The sequence below is a fragment of the Nelumbo lutea genome, chromosome 2 (assembly GCF_056320005.1).
Source record: "Nelumbo lutea isolate HS-2025 chromosome 2, American lotus-T2T, whole genome shotgun sequence".
NCBI lineage: Eukaryota > Viridiplantae > Streptophyta > Magnoliopsida > Proteales > Nelumbonaceae > Nelumbo > Nelumbo lutea.
In genome coordinates this window covers 13,104,339-13,127,020 of record NC_142685.1, presented here as the reverse complement: position 1 = coordinate 13,127,020, position 22,682 = coordinate 13,104,339, and the positions used below count along the sequence as shown (strand labels likewise).

The 22,682-nt window shown below is 38.2% G+C and overlaps 1 protein-coding gene across 1 annotated transcript; it reads right to left on the bottom strand.

Annotated features, from left to right (window-relative positions):
- Window positions 1-16,310: 16,310 nt before the first annotated feature.
- Window positions 16,311-20,789, bottom strand: LOC148868647 (Major facilitator superfamily protein). Its single transcript, XM_088967855.1, has 2 exons — window positions 19,171-20,789; window positions 16,311-17,226 (listed from the first exon to the last, which is right to left on the bottom strand). Exons 1-2 carry the CDS (start codon window positions 20,313-20,315, stop codon window positions 16,800-16,802), a joined length of 1,572 nt encoding a protein of 523 aa, XP_088823981.1. The 5' UTR covers window positions 20,316-20,789; the 3' UTR covers window positions 16,311-16,799.
- Window positions 20,790-22,682: the final 1,893 nt, after the last annotated feature.

Genomic DNA, 22,682 nt, shown 5'->3' with positions numbered 1-22,682 from the left:
GAGTTGATTGATGCTCAGTGCTTGACGAAGTTTGCATTGTGGATGTTGCCTTGTGAAGCTGACAGAAAGAAAGAAAATTTGCACAGAAAGTAACCATACATCCACATTCTCTCTCTAATTACATTCATGTCTTAAACCAAGCTAGCTAGTTGATGAATCAGCCCAAGTTAAACTGGGAAAGGTCAGCTCCTGTTTGAGTTATTTTCATAAAATGATAAAAAAAATAATATATGTGGGAAAGAGTACTAGTGTTAAAAAATAAAAATTGCAGGACAAGAAATGTACGTAAATGATCTCTCGCGAGATGTAGATGTGGTCAATTGTCACAATTTCAACTGCGAAATCTGTGTAGCCGTTGGCTATTGCTTCCAGCAGCGTTGTCTCCATTCCACACGGACAAACCATGTACCCACCCATTCACATGTGTGCCCCTTTAATCATTACAACGCAACAATCCACCCATATACACACCCTGCTCCTACCTTGTCTGTTGCTCTACTTCATATGTTGCTCGTCCTAGACTCTTTTTTTAGGATCTACGGGCTTTGGGTTTTCTACCCCCCGCCCCAATGCTTCTTCTATTTCTTTATCACTTGTTTCATCTAGCAGTTGATCAATATTAAATACCTCCAATGGGTCAATCAAATCAATATCAAAATCTTAAAATTCCATAACGAGATATGCCATACACAAACTGCCTTGCCGGTTTAGATAATACCTCACTCTTCCATTTCTTTGTATCATTCAAGATATTAGGTGGCATCCAACATCTAGAGTTAATTATTTTCTTAATCACAAAAGGTTGCATCATGTTACAAGCTATGTCAGACAACTTTTATTATAAATGCTCTATGATTTGTCTTAATTTATTTGGAGAGTTCTACTCCTCTTTTTTTTTTTTTTTTTTTGCCGTTAAACATCACTGTTATTCAGGAAATGAATACTTGAACAGTTCTACTTGGTTAATTGGTGCAGTTACTTGAGGTGGTTAATTCTTTGAAAATTGGAGTTAATTTTTTTTTTTTTTTTTTTTTTGGGGGGGGGGGGGGGGAGCTCCGTAAGGAAATCAAACAACTTTAAACAGTGTGATTTGATAAATCAAAATCATTGAATTTTCATTTTATTGTGGATTGAGGTGACTTGATGCTTATCAACGTGCTGATATTATGAACAAGACAAAAAAAATGCAAAATAAATAGATAAGGCTGAATGTTCTTTGATAGATTATGCTTCGACTTCACGAGACATCTAAGTGCAGTGATACTAGTTCATCATTTGCTTGAACGACATTGGAAATCATCTATTCAGAGTCTCTCTTTGGTTTGCGATTAGAATCTGATGAGGGCGGATTTGGTACTCCAATGACATGACACTTGGCACCTCATGTCAACTAAGTGTAGCCTCTTGATAGCTAGATAACTCGAGCTCGCCACTTATAGGCAGCTATAGGCAATTCGCCACAGGCAGCTCATCACTTACAGGCAGCTCGCCACTTATAGGTAGCTACAGGCAGTTTGCCACAGGCAGCTCGCCACAAGTAGCTCTTCACTAGGCAGCTCGCCATCATGCAACATGCCACAGGCAACTCGCCATCATGCAACACACCACAGGCAGTTCGCCACGGGCAGCTCGCCACAGGCAGCTTGCCACAAGCAGATCACCCTCTTATAGCCTGGTAACTTAGACAACTCGGCACTGCATAGGCAGCTCACCATTAGGCAGTTCGCCACCATGCAGCACTCACAGGCAGCTCGACCACCGCGTGACAATCCCGAGGAACTCACCACTATACCCCGCATTTTATGGGATTGTGACTTGTAACAACTATATTAGTTCACCCACTCCCCGATTCAGGCGGAGATGGGCAACCTTACCAGTTGGTGGCATTATCCCCACGTAACACGAAAGCAGGTCCCATCACAGCGAGAATCCAGGAACTACTCCACCAAACCCACGAGGACTCCAGTATATAAAGACTTCACCCCCCAGGGGCGAAGGGATGATGGAAAGGAGGGTAAACCCTACTCTCTAGCTCTCCCATTCTCTAATATCATTTTCACCTTGCTACCAAGTGTTGACTTAACCGTCGGAGTGACCTCACCGGGTAAACACCCACAGGTTCTCTGATTCAGTTCGTGCAGGTCCCTTAGTTCCCGCCATCAGAGATGAGCATATCATCTCCAGCAGAAAGTAGTCGGTTCAGTTCCTGTCGTTGCTAGTAGCCGGATCACCTCCTGCAGGGAGCAGCTGGGTTGCACTACACTAGGGAGCTCCACTTCAGCCCCTGAATCGTCAGCCACTCGGGAGCAGATGAGATGACGAGGTACTTAGCCAAAAAACATGATACATGACAAAAAACGGTTACATCAGTTGGCACTGTCTGTGGGAACACGCTACAAAAAGCTAAGTTCTCATCCTATAAAGAGTTGAGTTTTCATCCTTCAAAAAACTAAGTCCTCTTCTCCCAGAAAGCTAAGTCCTCACTCTTTAGAAACTAAAGTTCTCTCTTTATAGTTTCCATTTTTTTTATGAACTCAAAGACTATGCAGGGAGCTAACAAAGTAGCTCTAAGGCGCCCACCCGGTGGCCTGGCGCGGCCTGTGTGCAGCCTAGAAGCCTGGCACATGCGCCAACCTGGCGCAACCTAGCGCGGGCGCCGACCCGACGGTCTAGCCCAGGCGCGAACTGACAAACTGATAAAAGACTTCCTCACCCCTAGAAGACCAAAGGCCAAGCTAACAATTGACATCGACACCTGTATAAGACCCATTCACCTCTTCGGCATGGGAAAAGTTCAAGAGTGGACTATGAGTCGCTCCCAAAGCCTAAGGGTTGTACTACTGCATAAGACCCATTCACCTCTTCAGCATGGGAAAAGTTCAGGAGTGGACTACGAGTCAGTCCTCGAAGCCTAAGGGTTGTACTACTACATAAGACCCATTCGCCTCTTCAGCATGGGCAAAGTTCAAGAGTGGACTACGAGTCGCTCCCTGAAACCTAAGGGCCACAATACTGCATGAGACCCAGTCGCCTCTTCAGCATGGTCAACGTTTAGGAGAGTGGACTACAAGTCGCTCCCAAAGCCTAAGGGCTAAAGTACCAAACTAGTAGAGACCTCGGCGCCTCACGGGTAGCTCGCTTCCAAACAGCTCCCAGAGCCTAAGAAACCGAATCAGTACCTACGAGTTCGTCGAATTACAGGCCAAAAGGAGAAATATAGTCCCTTAGACGAGTTACTTTCAACTCGGGAGTTGGGGTAAATGATGAGGGCGGATCGCCACTTACAGGCAGCTTTCCACTTACAAGCAGCTCACCACAGGCAGTTCGCCACAAGCAGCTCACCCTCTTATAACCTGGCAACTTAGACAACTCGGCACTGCACAGGCAGTTCGCCACCATGCAGCACTCACAGGCAGCTCGCCATTAGGCAGCTCGCCACTAGGCAGTTCGTCACCATGCAGCACTCACAGGCAGCTCGACCACCACGTGACAACCCCGAAGAGCTCACCACCGTACCCTGCATTTTATGGGATTGTGACTTGTAACGGCTATATTAGCTCACCCACTCCCCGATTCAGGCGGAGATGGGCAACCTTACCAGTTGGTGGCATTACCCCCACCTAACACGAAAGCAGGTCCCATCACAGCGGGAATCCAGGAACTGCTCCACCAAACCCATGAGAACTCCGGTATATAAAGACTTCACCCCCAGGGGTGAAGGGATGATGGAAAGGAGGGTAACCCCTGCTGTCTAGCTCTCCCATTCTCTAATATCATTTTCAACTCGCTACTAAGTGTTGACTTAGCTGTCGGAGTGGCCCCGTCGGGTAAACACCCCCAGGTTCTCTGGTTCAGTTTGTGCAGGTTCCTCAGTTTCCACTGTCTACAGAGATGAGCAGATCATCTCCAATAGGAAGTAGTCGGTTCAGTTCCCGTCGTTGCTGTTTGCTAGATCACCTCCTGCAGGGAGCAACTAGGTTGCACTACGCTAGGGGGCTCCACTTCAGCCCCTGAGTCGTCGGCCACTTGGGAGCAGACGAGATGACGATGTACATAGCCAAAAAATAAATGATACGTGACAAAAAACGGTTACATCAGAATCAATGCTGGAATCCACTGGAATTAAAATTGGAATCGCTTATTCCCTTTACATGCATGCATGTTTACTTCAAACGGTAATTGGAATTGGATTTCATAAGATATGCACAATTCCGAATTAAGAGAATTACTGTTGGATAAAGAAAAATAGTGTTTGGGGGTTTTAAGTTATTTGTCCTTTTTTTTTTCTGACAAAAATGAGATTCTCATTCCCAAGGAAAAAGGTCAGAATGGGTCATTCCCTCGAATGGAGAAATATGATTCCACCAAAAATGAAATCAAGAGTCCCGTTCTGCCCAACCAAATGATTGGTCCAATTGCAATCTCGTTCCCATGAGCCAAACGAAATCTCAGTTTATTTCAGAGCATATCCAAAATTTTCCCTACAAACTAACAAGGTTAAATAGCCATGAAGTGATAGGCAGTACTGAAATGATCAACTAAGGAGTACAATTCATAAAAGTAAAAATAAAAATAAAAACGCATTTTTTTCTAATTAAGCTTGTATATATAATATTAATTTTGAGACACCCGCAGTCAGTCACCTATATTATCTTTAGAATTTAGGACAACTAGTTAGCTAGAAAATTCTATATGTGGAAAATTAAGAACAATGACAAAAGCAAACAGGCAAACTAATTAATGAAGTAGTCAGTGTTATTGATCCATGCATGCACTTTGATTGATACACAAAACAGATATGGGTCCCCCGTCGTCCCTTTGGCTCCTGCAGGTATAAATTAAAACAAATAGAGAGAATATCAATATCTACAGCCTAATAATATTATTATTATTATTACAAAACTATTCCATATTTGGGTTCGGTAGTTGCAAACAGGAGGGAGGTTGGGATGATTCTCTTTGCCGATTTGATTGTTCTCTTCACATGTATCCTAATGAAAAGCTACATAGAGAATTATATTGTACGATAGATATAATGATTTTTCCATACCCCCGATATTACAGTCGGAAAGCTAAATAGGAATAGGAATAGGAATATATTGCCCGCGCGCGCGCTCTCTCTCTCTATATATATAGTAACAAAAATAGTATAAATGTCATCCATGTAACTCTTTGATGACCTGTACGCGTTTTTATGTGGACCTCTTTATTTCTTTCTTTCTTACCAAAAAAAAAATTGTTTTAATATGTGAAGAAACTAAACGAAAAAAAAAAACAAGGGAAAAATTAGTATTCCCTAGCTATCTAAATTTGGAATGGTTCTCGTGAGGCCTTACATGTTACAAGTAAGAAGACAAGCTAGGTAGCAAAGACAACACAGCTTTGGCTTTAATTGGATTCCCAAAAGAAGAGACTCTCGATCGATAAATCATGAACAGTGCTGAAAAGCAAAATTACCACAGGCTCATATATACTAGTAGCTGTTACCAAAATTATCAACATTGAAGTTTGTTAACATTATTATCATATTGAATTAAGTTGAATTTCTTATTCTGTCCATGTCTTTGTTATTTCCCTTTTCTTCTTACATAATAAAAACTATTTTTGTTATAGGAGTACTCTTGTGACTTACTAACAAAGGTCACGTGAGTTTCACTCTGGGAAAGTACATTCACATGCAAATGTGTCAAAGAAAACAAAATTAATTAAAGTTTAAAGTTGAGTGATAAGTGTGGCTTGTTTCTGCATGGAGAGAGAGAGAGAGAAATATATGTCTTGTGGGCAAATTTAAAAGAATCTAGAGGGATAAGATAAAACACCAAAGACAACAAGTTTGGCTGGGTGTATGCATGCCTTTCATAGCTCCATCCAAGTACCAATAAGCAATGTTGGCTTTGCTGAAAGGGGACAAATTGGATTTGAAGTTGAAAAACAAAGTAAAACTGTATTAAATGAGTTCAATTAGTTGATGATGGAGAGAGATGTAACTTTCGAAATGCACAGAGGCCCTATCAATATATAATAATTAAAGTTTAAAAAAAATAAGGATTAATTAAAGAGAAAATAAGAGGAGAGGAAGAAAGCAAAAAAGAAAAGAAAAAGGGGAGTTTCTAGTTTCCACTAGTTATTGAGAGGCTTACAATTTTGTGATGGAGTGATGTTTACAAGTAGCAAGTAGCTGATGATTTGCTATTACAAGCGTGTTTTTTTGTACGCTGGGAATTGAAGGCTACCCATGCGTTTACGAAACCCTCATAGTCCTGACAGCTATGATTTCCTGTCTTCTTCATCATTATCCAACTATACTTCTGCTTTAGCCTATATATATGACAAACAAAGCCACATCCTAATTAATCACTAAATCTAGATCTACCCTGCTATTGCGAATTTACCATTACATTAACTAATTATCCATCATATATTCAATTTTTTTTTTTTTTTTGTTTAATTTCAGCAACAACGATCGATCGATCAAATGAAAAGTGAATGGAGTTCCCACTATTTCTGAAAGAATTTCGAGAGAAAGTTACTCGATTTTCAACATGGCAAACGCAAACCTATGGTGCATCAACTGTTTGAAAGATATATAAACTGGTGGTAATAAAATGATATTGTAACAATCAACATCTTTAATGGTGTTGAAGTGTTGATGGATAAGTATGTCATATGAAACGTTAAAGTACACTTTGTAAAATATAAATTAATTAATGAAAATTAAATAGATCATCATATGATCTCTTTAACACAAAATAGCTAGCTAGCTTCTCCGTTGGTGCACACTTACATTCTCTAGTTTGTTATGGAACTGCTATTAACCCATCTAGCAGATCGATGAGAACTGGTATTAATTATTATCCAAGAACAAACAATTAATTTATAAAGCAGTAAATTATTCTTCTTTTTCCATGGGTATTAATGGGTCTTAAAATATGGATTAAGTATATATGCTTACACATATTAAGATATATGAACAGGTCGATCGAGACAATGCATATGATGAGGCGGGTATGCAATTAACTACTTAACGTTCTAGACATAGCAATAGCATCGATCGAGGAGAGGCTCAGCCTGTAACAAGCAGTAGGGCTGTCATATATTCGGGTCGGGTGTGCGCTGTACCGCACTGATCGATGATGATTGAGACAAACATTGAGATCACGGGCTAGGCTGGAATTATTGAAGGAAAATAATTTTAAGAAAACATCTCGAACATACATCAGGACACGTGTTTACTTGTCCCTTCTTTCCAACCCCAAATGTGGGATACCACCAGAATCCAAAGACTTGACCACATGATAGCACAAAGCAAGACCTTTCAGATGCAAGGAATCGTCAACTACTGTTGTATTGTGAGTTTGGATATGGTAAGCGTATCGTATGAAAGGTTGAGATTGTGGTGAATTCGTGGGCCGTGGCTTCTTCAAAGTTCAAACCCCCCATTCCCATCTCCATGCACCGTAATTATATGATTGATTATGGGACGTAAGAGGGCTTTGGAATTTATATACGTGAGTCGTCCCCGTGCCAACTGCCAACATTAATAGCTAGAGAGAGAGAGAGAGAGAGAGGCTGAGATTGCCTTGCTTGTGGGCATGGGCATGAAGCCACGGTCGAGGCGGAGAACGCTACAAATGAAACAACAGAGAGCCAAAGGACGAGTCACATGACCACTATTTATATATAATGCTATAATAGAGAGGTCGTCTGAGCTCTGAGCGAGGTTGCCTTTGCTTTGCTTGTGGGCATAAGCATGGGCATGATGAAGGCAACGGCCGAGGCGGAGTGCTACAAAATGAAACAGAGTGAAAGGGATAAAGGATAGGAGGATACCAGACAGAGTGAAAGGATGAAGGATAGGATACCCGTCATACTCGGTATCAGCACCCTATCTCCTGCTTTGAAAAGAAGGCATTTCGCAAGAGCTGATGATAGCAACTGAGATGTCTATTCGCCAGCCAAGCCAACGTTTTGCCCCCAATGATGTGCTACTGAACAAACTTGACAACTGGACGCAGCCACCCACGATGGCCTTTCTCAACAAACCTAAATGATTAATGCTTTGACTAAAAACAGGAACCTGTCTGCATTTCCATTGAAAAGGTTGAGACCCATATGCACCCTCACTCACTCACTCATGGCCGATTAACCAGCATTCCTTCCCTAGCCTTTTTTTTTTTTTTTTCCTACTTATAACTTATAACCTGACCCCACCAAAAGAGATGACCAAAATTCACACCAACAGTATTCCTTGCACGGGATTTTAAAGTAGCCGTGTCTAGGGGTGTCAATTGCACGGGATTTAGTCCAATCCAATCCACTAGGTCCAATTTAATTTACTGTCTAGACCATCCACATTGTTCAAATTGGTTTTAATATTGATCCTAACTCAAATCTGATTTATTGGCCTGTGTTCTTATATATCTTTTATTGATGAACAATCCAATATAAATCTATTATGAGTGCATCAGGTCCAATTCAATCTAATAAATACTTTGAATCATTAAATTGAAACTGATCCAATTCGATAGATTTTATTGAATTTGGATGGGTCCAATCCAAAACCGGTAAGACCCTTAGCCGTGCCACACTCGGGAGCTGAATTCTTTGTTCCGATTCTGCTCTCACTGAATACTCTTCACTGCAGTACTGGTCAATTTGCTAAAAAAACATTCGGTTGAGATTACTCACTCTATGATTTGTTTAGCTTTTTTACATTTTTCTTATATTTCTCAAATTTTAAGGTCAAATAGCATTTTTCCCATGTCAACACTGCCAACGTAGGAAGTTAGAATAAATTGATTTGACTGAACAAGTCAAGTAATCCTACTTGAGTTATTATAAGTTGACCAGCTTGTTCATTGAGAATTCTTATCATTCTAAATATGGTATAGAAAGACTATACCATAAATTTTAATAAATCTATGATCGGGGAAGATATGGTATAGAAAGATTTTTGACCAATCAAAATCCACTCATAAATTTTAATAAATAATACTTTATTTATTGAACTTTTTCATTCATAAATTGACAGATCACTGTTTTTATTTTCCTTTCACTTTTTCTCAAAAGGATGACATTAATTCATTTATGATAAGGATGTTAACATGTTGGTTCAACACTCAACAGGTTGGGTTACAAATTAAATCTTATGTAGAACTATTAATTTAATTTTAGGGCAAATTCTAAATTGCATTCTATGGAAACTGGAACTGCTGCAACATAATTCATAATCACACGTTACATTGATATCTTAGTTACACTTATAACTTTTAACATTATTAAAGTGTTTAATAAGTAATAAATACATTTACTGAAATATGAATCAATAAAAATAAATAAATTGTTGACATATTTAACGGTTGAAATTTTGGTGTAACATAATGTAAAAATTTATAATACACCCTGGTTTGACTGCTAATTTAGAGCAAAGTTCAGAAAAAGAAAAGAATGTTTACTTGTAAATGTTTTCTTCAATTTTCTTTTATATGAGTTGAATGCTCCACTTCTGATTTTTTTCCCTTCCGGTCCTAGTATAAAAAATACAAAATCTACAATAGGGCTTTATCAACTGGTCAGGGTCAGATTGATGGGCCATATTCGAATTGATTATACATTCAGGAGTTCAGGATTCAAATTTAAATCCAGCTAGTGAAATTTAGGGGTGTCAATGGAACGGTTTTGGATTGGACCCCATCCAAATCAAAATAAACTAGACGGATTGGATGGATCAATAAGACATATTGAATTGGACCAGTTCAAACTTAATGGTATAAAGTATTTATTGGATTGGATTGGATCTGGTCCATCCATAAGAATTTATATTGGATTGGGTTGGATTGATCCAATATTTGGCCCATTGATAGAAGATAAGAATATAGGTGTCAATGAACCAAGTTTGGATTAGAACTAATCTAAATTAAAATAAAATTGAACAGATCAGACAGTCCAGACATTAAATTGGATCAATCCAAAATAATCCAAAATATTCATTAAATTGAATTAGACCTTATCCATTTGTAATGGACTCACATTGGACTGGATCGGATTGGACCAAATCCAATCCAATTGACACCCCTACTCAAATTTGGATCATATTTCAAACTTTTTCGGGCATTTTAACTAAATAAGTTTCAACTTTCCAGGAGCTCATACCCAGAAGTTTTGAAACCAAGTCTTTATTATTATTATTATTATTATTATTATTTGGATAAGAAAAATAAAAGGAAAAAAAAGAACAAAGACACAGCCATAAAAAGCGGGGACGGCCCACTCCAAGCATCGTGAATGAGAAGCCTCTCTAGGTCTCCAAGAACAGAACCAAACTAAGTAAGATCACAATGGCCTCTTGTGCTGGGTTTGACTACGAGATCTGCCAATTTTGTTACCTGCTCCACGACCAAGAGTATGAGAAAGGGAGTCCGTCGAAAGTCTTCATTTCCTTAATGATGGTCCAGCAGAATCGGAATGTTCTAAGGCGGCTCCATTTGTCCACCCAAACAGTTAAACATAAGTTTCGGGTTGCCTTCAACACACAAAACCTTTTTAATTAAGTTGTAACGATAACTATCTACCGCTGACTGGCTGACTGAAGAATTCGCAGACTGCCCAGTGTGTCCATTCCTCGCCAACATTATTAACGATTTTAACCTATATATACAAGTGAATACATGTGAATTCTATGTAAATATTTCTGGGTATAATCGGTTGGATCTTTCGGATTGAATTTGGATCATGACCCGATCCATTCGAACCCCCTAATATTATTCCACTGTGGGTTGTGGGCTGTCAATTAATTGAGGGTTTTGCAGACTTAAAAATTTAGGCTTGAATAAGCCCAGTAATGGAATGACACATGATCGCAAACACAGAAGGTAAGAGTTCAGGCTTATGAAAACTTTGACTGTTTGACATATGAGCATAACTTAGTCCACGTCTACCCACAATACAATACCTTGGTGAATTGGGAACATCTCCCCTGCATAATATTATATAAAAGGATGAGATGTTCTCCATGTGTGGTTATAATGTTATGTGGGTAGACGTGGGCAGAGTTTGTATGGACAGGAGATCCGGACTCCGACTAGCTCAAGAACCTAACCAAGGTTCCCAAGATTGAGCCAAGCTGGACCAATTGGGTAGCTCAACTCGTTGACAACCCCATCTGTACACATGGTAAAGTTGTGTTGAGCCTTGAATGTTTCAAATCTGTACGCATGGTAAAGTTCAGTTTTTCGCTTAAGCAAATAGATTTTGCATTATGTTTGTAAAATGTAAACCATCCCCAAGAAACAGATTTGGAAACATCAGCAACATCCCCAATTACGGGTGTCATTGGACCGGTATTCAGTTTGGACGGATTGGATGAATCAATAAGAGACATTGAATTGGATTAGTCCAGACTTAAAAATGATTCAAAATATTTATTGGATTGGATTGAATCTGGTCCATCCGTAATAGATTTATATTGGATTGGGTTGGATTGAACCGATATATGATCCATTGGCAGGAGATAAGTATACAGGTATCATCAATGGTCTAGATTTGAGTTAGAACCAATCTAAATTAAAACCAATTTAAACAGATTGGATGATCTAAACATTGAATTGGACTGGTCCAAAATGGTCCAGAATATTAAATTGAATTGGGCCTGATCCATCTGTAATGGATTCATATTGGACCGAATTGGATTGCATCAAATCCATTTCCATTGACGCCCCTATTCCCAACATGCGGCTGGACGAACATGAACAGCAATGTACTGTCGTCAGCAGATCCAGACTTGTCCGGAAACCTTTTCTTCCAATGGCTTCTACTTAAAAGAAAAAAATGTAAAAAATATAATTGTTTGTAAAAGATACTATGAACATTGCTTCCAACATAATCTATAGCCACATATCTCAGTTGGAAGCAATGCTGGTAGCCCCTTGTGGGTAGAAAACTGGACTCTAGGCATTCCTAGCAATTCTCCTAATGTAGCACAGATATATCTTAGGCACTGCCATACCGTGTAGGTGCAAGTTGGGCTGTATTCGGCCAAATCCAACATACAAAAAATTGGGCGCCTGTTTGGTTCACAGGAATAGGGGTTTGGAATAGATCACTCCAATTCAAAATATTTTGTTGGGCAGAATCAGAACCTCATACCCATTTCTGTTGGAATGGCATTCCCCCGCTTTTGAGGAAGCTTGGATCTCTTACCCACGGGACATTCACAGCTGTACATTGGGATGAGTAGGTGAGGATAGGATTCTTGTGGATAGGAGATCTGGAGGGAATGGCCCTTTCTTGGGAATAGAATCCCATTCCAGATTCGATTCCTGTCTTAACCAAACAGATTATGGCAATAGATCATTCCGATTCTGATTCTGACTGCAAAACAAATTACAGACTCTAGGTTGGGATTTATTAGATTGAAGGTCAAATTTCTGTTTGGTTAAGGACTGAGTCTTGAGCAACCCAATCTAGTCCAAACTTAAAATATCTATTCAAATTATATAAATAACAACATGCATGTATGTATATGTGTGTGTGTGTTTGTTTGACATCAACAATTTTAAGGGCTAAAATATTTTAAGGCAATATGAGTGAGTATATTCTTACATTATGTTTGGTTTGAAGGAAAAGTAAGGAAACCTTTACAAGGTTTGTAAAAGTTTCTTTTCCTTTCCCTGCATTTTCCTTCAAACCAAACATAGCCTTAAAGCACCAAAACCTTGTCCATATATACACTAACGCCCCATAGCTGATCAACTTTAACACGCTAATCCTCAACTTAAGAAGTGAGAACAAATTTTATTGCAAAAAAAAAAAATGTGAAGAAGTTGGGCTAACCTGACATCAGCCCAAACTTGCAAACCAACCTGACCCTTCATTGGATTAGGTTAGGGTTAAAATTGGGGCTTCTACAACTCGGGTTGGGGTCAATGTTGATCTCAACCCAACCTAGCTTTGCCCAACCTACACCACCATCGTACCATTGATCTTATAAGAGAAAATTATCAGGAAAAAAAAAAAACATAAATGCCATTACATGGGTGGATATAACTTTGGTTGGGCCAACTACTGGGTTTGACTAACTTCTCATGAGTTTGGGCTTCGCCCTACAGATCCAACAGTTGTAGATGACTCTGGACTTGTGATGAGGCTTGTGCTTTGCCCTACACATGAGTGTGAAGCTATTTTCCAACATATCTACAACTTTAGTAGTTGGTTTACTGCCTCTGGTCGGATTCTCAAATTCCTAAAAAATCAAGTAAATTATACTCGTTCAGTTTATTCCAACCCACCGTATCCACCCCAGCCGCACCCAACTCAAGCCAAGTTACAAGTTCTACGTGCACTGAGACGAGACACTGAATTTGCCTTGCGTCACGGTTAGAATACATAGTTTGACAGCGTTGATTAGCTCAAGAATTTCAGTTTTGGTGCAACGACATTCCAGAGTGATCTCCACTCTCGACTCTCATGTATTAAATGCATCTATTGTTCAGAGGTTAGCTAAAGGTCTGTGCAATTTAAAGATGTGCAGTTAGCCGGTACAATAAGGCTTATTAAAGGACAAATTTGACAACAGAAAATGACATCAAATACCAAAAAACTGTGCAGTTAGCCGGTACAATAGCAACCACCGACACATTACGACGCTTAATTCTGAATTCTGATATACGATGCCGACGGAGAGATTGTGATAGAGGAAAATTGAAAATGACCAACAGATCGAATGAATTTTTAATCTCGGAGTTTCAAAACCTCTACAAAAACTGATTCCGTTAAATATTTTATTTATGGACATTGGAAAATGCATAATCACTAAAAACTACTTATTGAATCTTAGCCACTAGATTCTCACATTTGTCAGCTCAAGATTTTACTACCACAAAAAACAATGACCGACTCTAATGATAGAAGAAATTAACTATTTTATCTTTGAACAGCTCTCTACATTATAAAAACCTTTTTCAAATTACAAGTTGTTGGCCGTACATGTGATACCCCAGAATAGCGTACATTTGAGGTGTTCTGTGATATTTACTCACATCGTATGCAACATTTATAGCTTATAATGCTTTGTGGTATTAGTACCACAATCCATACAAGGTTCTAAATGGATTGGATTGAATTAGATATTACCCCAAAAACCACTTCTTCATATTACATTAATAGTTTAGATGCACAAACTGCTTTTTAAAATATATTTTTAAGGGGGAAATTAAGTAATATTGGTTCATCAAAGTTATTATATATTTCTAGTTATTACATATAAAATAATAAAAAATAATAATTTTTTTTTCCATGAGACCAACTATGGTGGCTTAGTTGATAGATTCTTTGGCTAGTTGTAGCAAAGACTTGGGATCAAATCCCACTACCACTAAGGTTGGGGGGTTAAGGGTTTAGGGGATGGATTACCCCTCACTGTAGCCCTATAAAGCCAAAAAAAAATGTGATTAACACATAAGATCAATAACTAAGTTAAAAAACAATTTCAAAATTGAACTGATGAAAATAATCAAAGGCTCATGTTAAGTGCTTTATCACTATACTTTATTGTTGAGTTAAAAGAATCCATGAAACAAATATATATTGAATTAATAGAAAATAGAAAAAAAATGTAATGGCCCATGAAAAGGAGAAATGGTTTCTTTAGACTTTTATATAAGAAGAAAATCAGTTAACCCCATGTATCGGCGAGCAAATTTTGATTTTGACATTAATTTGGGTCCAAGCAAGGGTTTATATTTAGGTTGGCCCTTAACTTAACTCAACCCATCTAATTAACACCCCTACTTTATTAGATAAAGATAGAATAAAATTCATAATCCACTACAGAAAGTTAGATTTAAACATAACCACTACGTGTTAGAAATTAGGGTTGGAAAGTATGAACCTAGTTTAAGGTTGGATTACGACTGAGGCCTTGACCACCCCAAATCAGAATTAACTTCTTATTTTTATGTATAAATATCATATAAATGTTGTATGTATGTCAATAATTGTAAGTTTAAAGGCAATTTTTTTCTGAAACATTATAAAGTAGCAATAAAACCCATGCAACGCATGGGCTTAATAAAAGTTAAGTTTTGGTTCGAACATTTAGGTTTTTTGCCTCAAGTTGGATTTAACCTAAAGTTCATATTTAAAGTTGAATAAAAGTTAGGTTTTGGTCTGAAAGTTTAGGCTTTTTTGAGTCAATTTGGATTTAAGCTAAAGTTCATATTTAAAATTGGGCAAAAGTTAGGTTTCGGTTAGAAAATTTAGGTTTTTGTCATCAATTTTGGTTTAGGCTAAAGTTCATATTTAGAGTAGGGCAAAAGTTAGAATTTGGTTGGAAATTTTAAGTTTTTTGTCATCAATTTTGGTTTAAGGTAAGGTCCATATTTAGAGTTGGGCACAAGTTAAGTTTTGGTTAGAAAATTTAGGTTTTCGTCATCAATTTTGGTTTAGGCTAAGGTTCCTATTTAGATTTGGTCGAAGGTAAGGTCTATATTTAGAATTGAACACAAGTTAGGTTTTGGTTATAAAATTTAGGTTTTTAGCATCGATTCAGGATTAGGATAAAGTCCATATTTAGAGTTGGTCATGGATTAGCCCTTAATTAACCTCACCCAATCTATCTAATTTATTGAGAGCAAAAAGGATTGAAAAATATGTGTGTGTGTGTGTGTGAGAGAGAGAGAGAGAGATCACTAAGGTCCCCTCTAGTCCAGCTTAGTTATCATAGTCATTTTGTTGACCTTGGAAAAGGTAACATTATGAAACGAAAGGGTTATTAGCTTATTACCCGAGAATGGTCTCTATGGAGTGGTGGAGTACTGGAATCTTTGTACAAAGTGGTGAGTCATTTGAACTTGCATTCTTCTTCTTTAATCCTTTCCCCCCTTACACTATCCCCACAAGGAAATAGGAAAAAAATATAAATAAAAGAAAGAATAATAGGTCAGAAAAATATTATATATATGTGTGTGTTAAATTGTCAACAAAAATGAGATTTAAAATAGAAATTATAGAGAAACTTTGGGCTCAAAATTTTTCATTAAGTTGCATTCCTGAAAAGATTGGAAAAGAAAAACCTTATACTTGGCAAAAACCCTCAAATGGGGCACAGAATTTTGCTTTGTCATAAATACCACCTATTCTTCCTCAAAGCAGATACACCTACCCTCTTTTAGTTCTGGTTGTATGCTTAAAAGCAATATTCTGATCGAGAACTAGTGGATGGACCTGAAAAAGCCTCGGGTCTTTTTCTTTTTCCTTTGTTTTAATTTCAGTTGAACCAGCGATTTACCCAGTTGGAATGGTCAAAATCCATCTAACTAACTTAATAAAGCTAATTTTTATTATCTTAAATGTTATAAACCGACACAACAAGTTACCTGCAGCATTTTGCGGGTAATCATCATTCTTTTGAATGAGCCCCGCATAACATCCTTATTCCTTACAACATATATGGACATTTTGCTCCATTAAGAGTGGTAGCTGAAAAATATCTCTTATAAAAAGTAAACAGTCGCTAGGCAAAATAAATGTGCTTTTGTGTGGCTTATATAGCATCCAGTGAACAGTGCTGCTGCTCTGTGACTGCACCGATCATTTGAGTAGGTACTACTCTCCAGTCTCCTCTACATGCATGCGCATTAAGCTATATATATAATGGCAGACCACGGTTGGCATTCCGCGTTCACATCTCACTTGTTGGACTAGTCGAGTACTACGTACTGGTTCTAAGTAACATTCCTTTCGGTGTTGCACCTTCTACTACAGTAATAAGCGGTGCACAAAATTGATCATCAGTTTTCTTCTCATGATGCCATCATCTGCGAGTAAAATTTGCGAGTCCTAACATGGAGGAGGAAAGCTAGAATCGTTCCAACAGTGCAAACGGAGCCCCAAATGATGAAAGACTTTCTGTAACATTCAGTCCCCATGCATCTCCCCTGTCCATCTCCTTCTCTTTGGTAAAGAAGTGCTGCCAGGTAGCCAAAAAGAAAGGAGCCTATGGGAATATTAGCAACCAAGATGTTATGGTTCACACTAAAATTCTTGGTCCCAAACAGTTCACTAGTCGTAGAGACAGCGATGGAGGTAATTGCACTAGCGCAAACTCCAATTACAGCAGTGCTGATGTAGAGGGAGAGGTTGGTTCTGTTGAGAAGCAGAAAGAAGGCCCCTGCCATTGGGACCATTAATATTGCTAACGATGCTGGTCTTGAGACCATGTACCTACTCCTGGAAAAAAAGAACGAGTTAATTCAACTTAGGTAATAACCTCAAATTCCCACTTCAGAAGCATTACTCAAGTTGATGAATTTGACCTCTTCTAGAGTTCTAGGGGGAAGAATAGTTGCAGCCAATGACTGTTTAATTGCACATATCCATTCGATGCATGCGTCAAATTAAATGCACTATTTTTACGCCTTACATGCTTTTGGATAGAGCTCATCAAGGTTTTTAAAACCGAACCGGTCAGGGGTCCGGTTCTCAGGTCAAACTGTCCATTATTCAAATCGAATGGATGGCTCTTTCTGACAAAAAAAATAAAAACTAGTCAAACCATTGAATGATTCGAACGATTTGACCACCTGAATCAGCGGTTTACCGACCAAATCAACAGTTTTTGGGGAAATAATGGTTCTGGGATAAATCGGATCCGGTTTTTCCAGTCCGGTCTGATCTGGTTTTGAAAACCATAGAACTCATTAAGAGTCTCTTAATTATTTTTTTTTTCACTAAGCTTCAGGTATTTGCTGCATAAGCATAACTTTAAAAACTAAGAAGAAACAGAACCATTTTGATCACTGGTTCTTGGGTCAAACGGTCCAATCATGCATCCAGTCCGAATCCTGGTCAGTTTTGGGGTCCAAAACCGGATCCAGAACCATGATAGGTTCCTGGGTCAATTGGTCCAACCATCCAATCTAATCCAGTTTCCAAAACCATGATTTTCTGTATAAATTCAGGGTGAGAATTTTGTATCTAAGTTAGATTTGTGGGCCTTCGTAATTTTTTACATTTGTTTGTCACATTTGCCCAATAGTGCAAATTTTGCTTCAAAAAAATAATGCAAAATCTGCACCCGCGTTCATTTATTGTCTCCATAGGAGTTATGCGGTCACAATTCTTTCTGGTAAAAAAGTTAAAAGTGTTTTTCAAATACTAGCATTTGCCTAAGGAAAATGTCTTTCAATGTAGAACTCTTGTCTCATTGGAAAACAGAGTTCACTTTTACCACTAGGTGATTATAACGCAAGGCTAAAACCATGAATCATAGCCTTTGATGTATTGCTGTGTGGCCCCATAATTACATCTCTGACTTCATCTAACATAGAAGGCTTTGATTTCTTGATTTTAGTATAGCGCAACAGAGTGGTTTGATGGGAAGAGATGAAAAAACAAACGGGTGGGATTGAGTCACATATGCCTCTAATCCCTCCCTGCCTTGCCTAGATCCAAATCTGATTGATTCATTGCTATTCAGATTTTAATCAAATCCTATCTATCAGATTTAGATTGGATTCAAATCGAAATGGGATATAATTCAGATATTGAATGTGATTAATAAATTAAATTAAAATGTCAAAATATTATACCATTAATAAAATGAACTAAAAATGACTTTAATATTATATATCATAAATAAAATAAATTGAAAACAACTCCTATGAGGTTTGAACCTATGACTCTTTAGTATATATACAACATTTTAACCCAAATTTACGAATACATATGCCAAAATAAAAAATAAAAAATAAAATACTTAATTTACCAATATATTCACCATAAATTTTACATAGATAAAGGAATTTTATATAAATTCTCATATATTATATATATTGGATCGGATAGGGTGATCCATATTCGATCCAATTACCAGTAAAAAGAAAAAGAAAAAAAAAGAAGAAATTCCAATCATCCTCAAGGGTAGCCCATCCCTTTTTTTCACTTTTCAGCCCTAAAATAGATTCTCTATACATTTTACCTTTTAACAGGCCAAGCCAGGTGACAGACAAAAAAAGGGTGTAACGGTTATCTTACTGATGTATTTCCTTCAATAAAATAGGAAGAAGCAGATATATTTGAGATATAAATTAATAGAGGTAAACCCAGGAAATCAAGCTTTTGACTGATTAATTTTTCATATTGAAAATTGATACTCGGATGGAGAGAACTTACTTGGAGAAAAAATAATTCAAAATTGATGGGATGAGACGCCCAAAGAAACCGAAGGAAGACGACAAGGAGACCAGAGAAGAAGTCTTAGAGTATCCACGGGACTCTGCTATTTGACCCAGGTTGTTCAAAAATACTAACCCAAGTGTTGCACCAAACAGATAAACAAAGAAATATAACCAAAAGTCCACCCTCCTTATCATCAACTTCGCCCCGATCTCTTCCTTCACTCTGATCAACTGGCTATCTTCCTCGACAACTTCTCCTTCCTTCACCTCAATCTCCACTCTCTCTTCAATTCCAACCTGATCATCCACACTGAGATTGTATATCCTATTCTCCCTTTTATTCCACCATTTACCCTCCAAACTTTCTTTGAAACCTGTGAAGATGGGGATCCCTATTGGAGCAGCTAAGAGAATCCCCATCGCAATTGCATGAATTGACGATGAGAAACTTGTTGAAATGGAATCCGTACTACCAAGCACAGCGTAAATACCAGTTGCTGTCGTTATAACAAACATCGCCATGAACCCCCCTTTCATTTCTATTGCTTTTCCCAACTCGATCTCCCTAACCAGCGGAGCGGTTATAACTGAAGCTATCATGGGTACAATTGAGTTAAGTAGGAGATAAGCTTTGGCTCTTTTGACGGGCGGAGAAGGCGAAACACAATCTACAATGTCGTTGTAGATCTTTGCACTTAATCCAACGTAGCTGGTTGATAGCCCCACCGCAACCTGGCGATCAGATGGGAAGTTTCGAATGGTTACCATGTAACAAACAGTGTTGATCCAGCAGATGCTATTTCCAGCTAGAACACAAAGTACAAAGAGTTGCCAGTATGAAAGAGAGGAGATTTGGTTCACAAGGAAGAGATATTGCACACCATAGCCAATCAACCCGAGAACTGAACCAATCATAAGAACCAACCATAGGGGTAGATGAACTGCCCCAACGCCGGAGAACCAACCAAAGAGTTTTCCGGCATCAGAGGCAAAGGCGAGGTTGTTCAATTGCACTTGGGAGATGGAGAGGAGATGCTTGAGCTGGGATGAGTAGGCTGAGAAATCAGAGTTTGTTCCATTGATTGATTGAAGCCAAATAATACCCACCAAGCTTAGCCACTGAAGAATGGAAGGAGACATAATGTTTGGGTAGCACTGTTTGCTTCAAGTAAGAAATTTTTATCTGACAACTTGAAGAGCTGATGGGTTTTCAAGATAAATGCGAATGTAAGGAAGGGAGAGTGATATAAACCAGTGATTAATAGGCAGGACGAATTGTGGTTGTGAAATTAAAATGTGGTCTCGCGTCTGCCACCACCCTGGAGCATTGAAGATCTGAAGGTTGCTTTCTTTATTTTTATATTGCTAGGGCGGAGCATTGAATTAAGGTTGCTTGGTCGTTGCAGCTGTGTATGTAAACGCCGAGAACTGAAGATGGCGTCATTCATACGCACAAGAGCCACAGACACAGAAAGATGTTTTGATCCAAGTTATGATGAGTAGTTCTGGATCTGATATAGACAATGAATGGAAATCAGTACTGCCACAAACACTACATATTGGTAACAGTACAGAACACTGGTGTGTTTACTTAGGAATGGTGTTTTTAGCCTGATTTCTACGTCTTGTTTCTACCATATATTTATAATTTTATGTACCCAGAGCCTTCAGGCTTTCCATCAAAACAAAACTGGGTCGAGTGTGAACATGATACGTTGATTGATTGTTTGCAAGATTCAGGTATGGGTAAAAGCCAAATATGCAAGATTGCATCAGGCACACGTATAAATACGTAAGAAAAGAGTCGGGAAAAATGGATTAATTAATTGTTTGATTCCAGGTCCAGCAGTCGAAGCAGGGATATTTTATCATAAAAACCAGAACGGAAACAGTTTTTGTATATTAATGGTGGGACCTTTGCAATTTTAGTACGTCGATTTCTAGTGCAAGCAATCTATTCTCTTGTGTAGAAGTTTAGCTAGAGGCTAGAGCTCAATAAATATTGTAAATGGTGCCAAGGATGGATGCATCAGTGACCGGCAATCAATCCATTTTTGCTATATATGACGTGTGAAATCAAGGCTTTCCATGTATTTCTGTGACACTTTGAATTAGATGATGAAGTAACGTCGAGGTGGGGCCACAGCAATAAACAATCGAAGGCCCTGATTCACAGTTGTAGCCTCAGTCGTACGATAAGTGGAATGATTTCATGACTTCATATATTTCCCTGACCCTCCAAATTCCAAGGTCCAAACAAACCGAGAGGCTAGGAGATAAATGGGTTCCAATTTAATGCAGTTTTTTTAATGAAGACTAAGAAGGCTAGAAGAGACTATACCAACAGTGCCACAGTAACGTGTGCCCGCGGTTCAAAGAATCGGGCCCTTTCCAGAGAGTCCGGACTTGGAGTCGCTCTCAAGTCCAACGTCAGTCCCAAGTCCCATCCCGTCCGCCTCTCCCGCGTCCCCGTCCCAGATGGTCCATATCTCACAATAACGACCTCACCTGAAACCATATATATATATATATATATATATATATATATATATGTGCACCTCCAAGCTAGAAAATAATGGGGACCCACCTCATTAACTCCTAACCTTGCAGCAATCAGGATTGGTTAGTTCATGGATGCCATAACTTGAGTAACTCTACTATATTTTGCTCCTGTAGCAATAAACAACCAACAGTAATCAATCAAGATCAAATTACAAGACTTGAAACTTGAAAGCCATTATATAGTTTTGGGATTTACTCGCTGGCCAGCAGGGGTGTTTACGGTTAGGGGCAAGGGGGGTCAAAAATTAATAAACATGATGGATAGGGGGCCAAAATTAATCCCCCGGCTCCGCCCCTGTTTATGGTCCAGTTCCAGACTTCCAGTTCAGTTTGGAAAAGGTCTCTTTCTGAGAATTTTTTAAACCAAACATTTTCATTACATTTTGATCCAGCTTTTAATACAGTTTGAGTTATATGTGGGAAGCACAAGATATCAGAAGAGTTTTGATTAATTAAAACATCTTGTGAATTATGATGAATACCACCAGATTGGTCACCTGTTTTAAGATATCAATTGATTGGTAATAAATTTTTCCGGTCATAAGTTAATTATATATATATAATTAAAACATAAGGCTGTATTTGGAAATGATGCAAATGGAATGTAAATCATTGTTCAGGGTAAATTTGCACTCTGATTCACTTTTGCCCATGTTTATCAACATTATACTTATGCATTGACAAATAACAGAGAGTACATTTTTCAATACATATTTAAATTGATAATAAGATGTAAAAATACATCAATAAAAAATAAATAAATTTGTACTCAAATTAAATTTTGATTAAAAAAAAGACATACTTTATTGGAATTCTTGTTTGCATCCATTACATGCAACTAAATATTTATATTTACACTTATTTGCATCGTTTCAAAACACAGCCTAAATAAAAATTAAAATTATCCCAAACCGAATACCACACTCGTCTTAATTCTCACCTAAC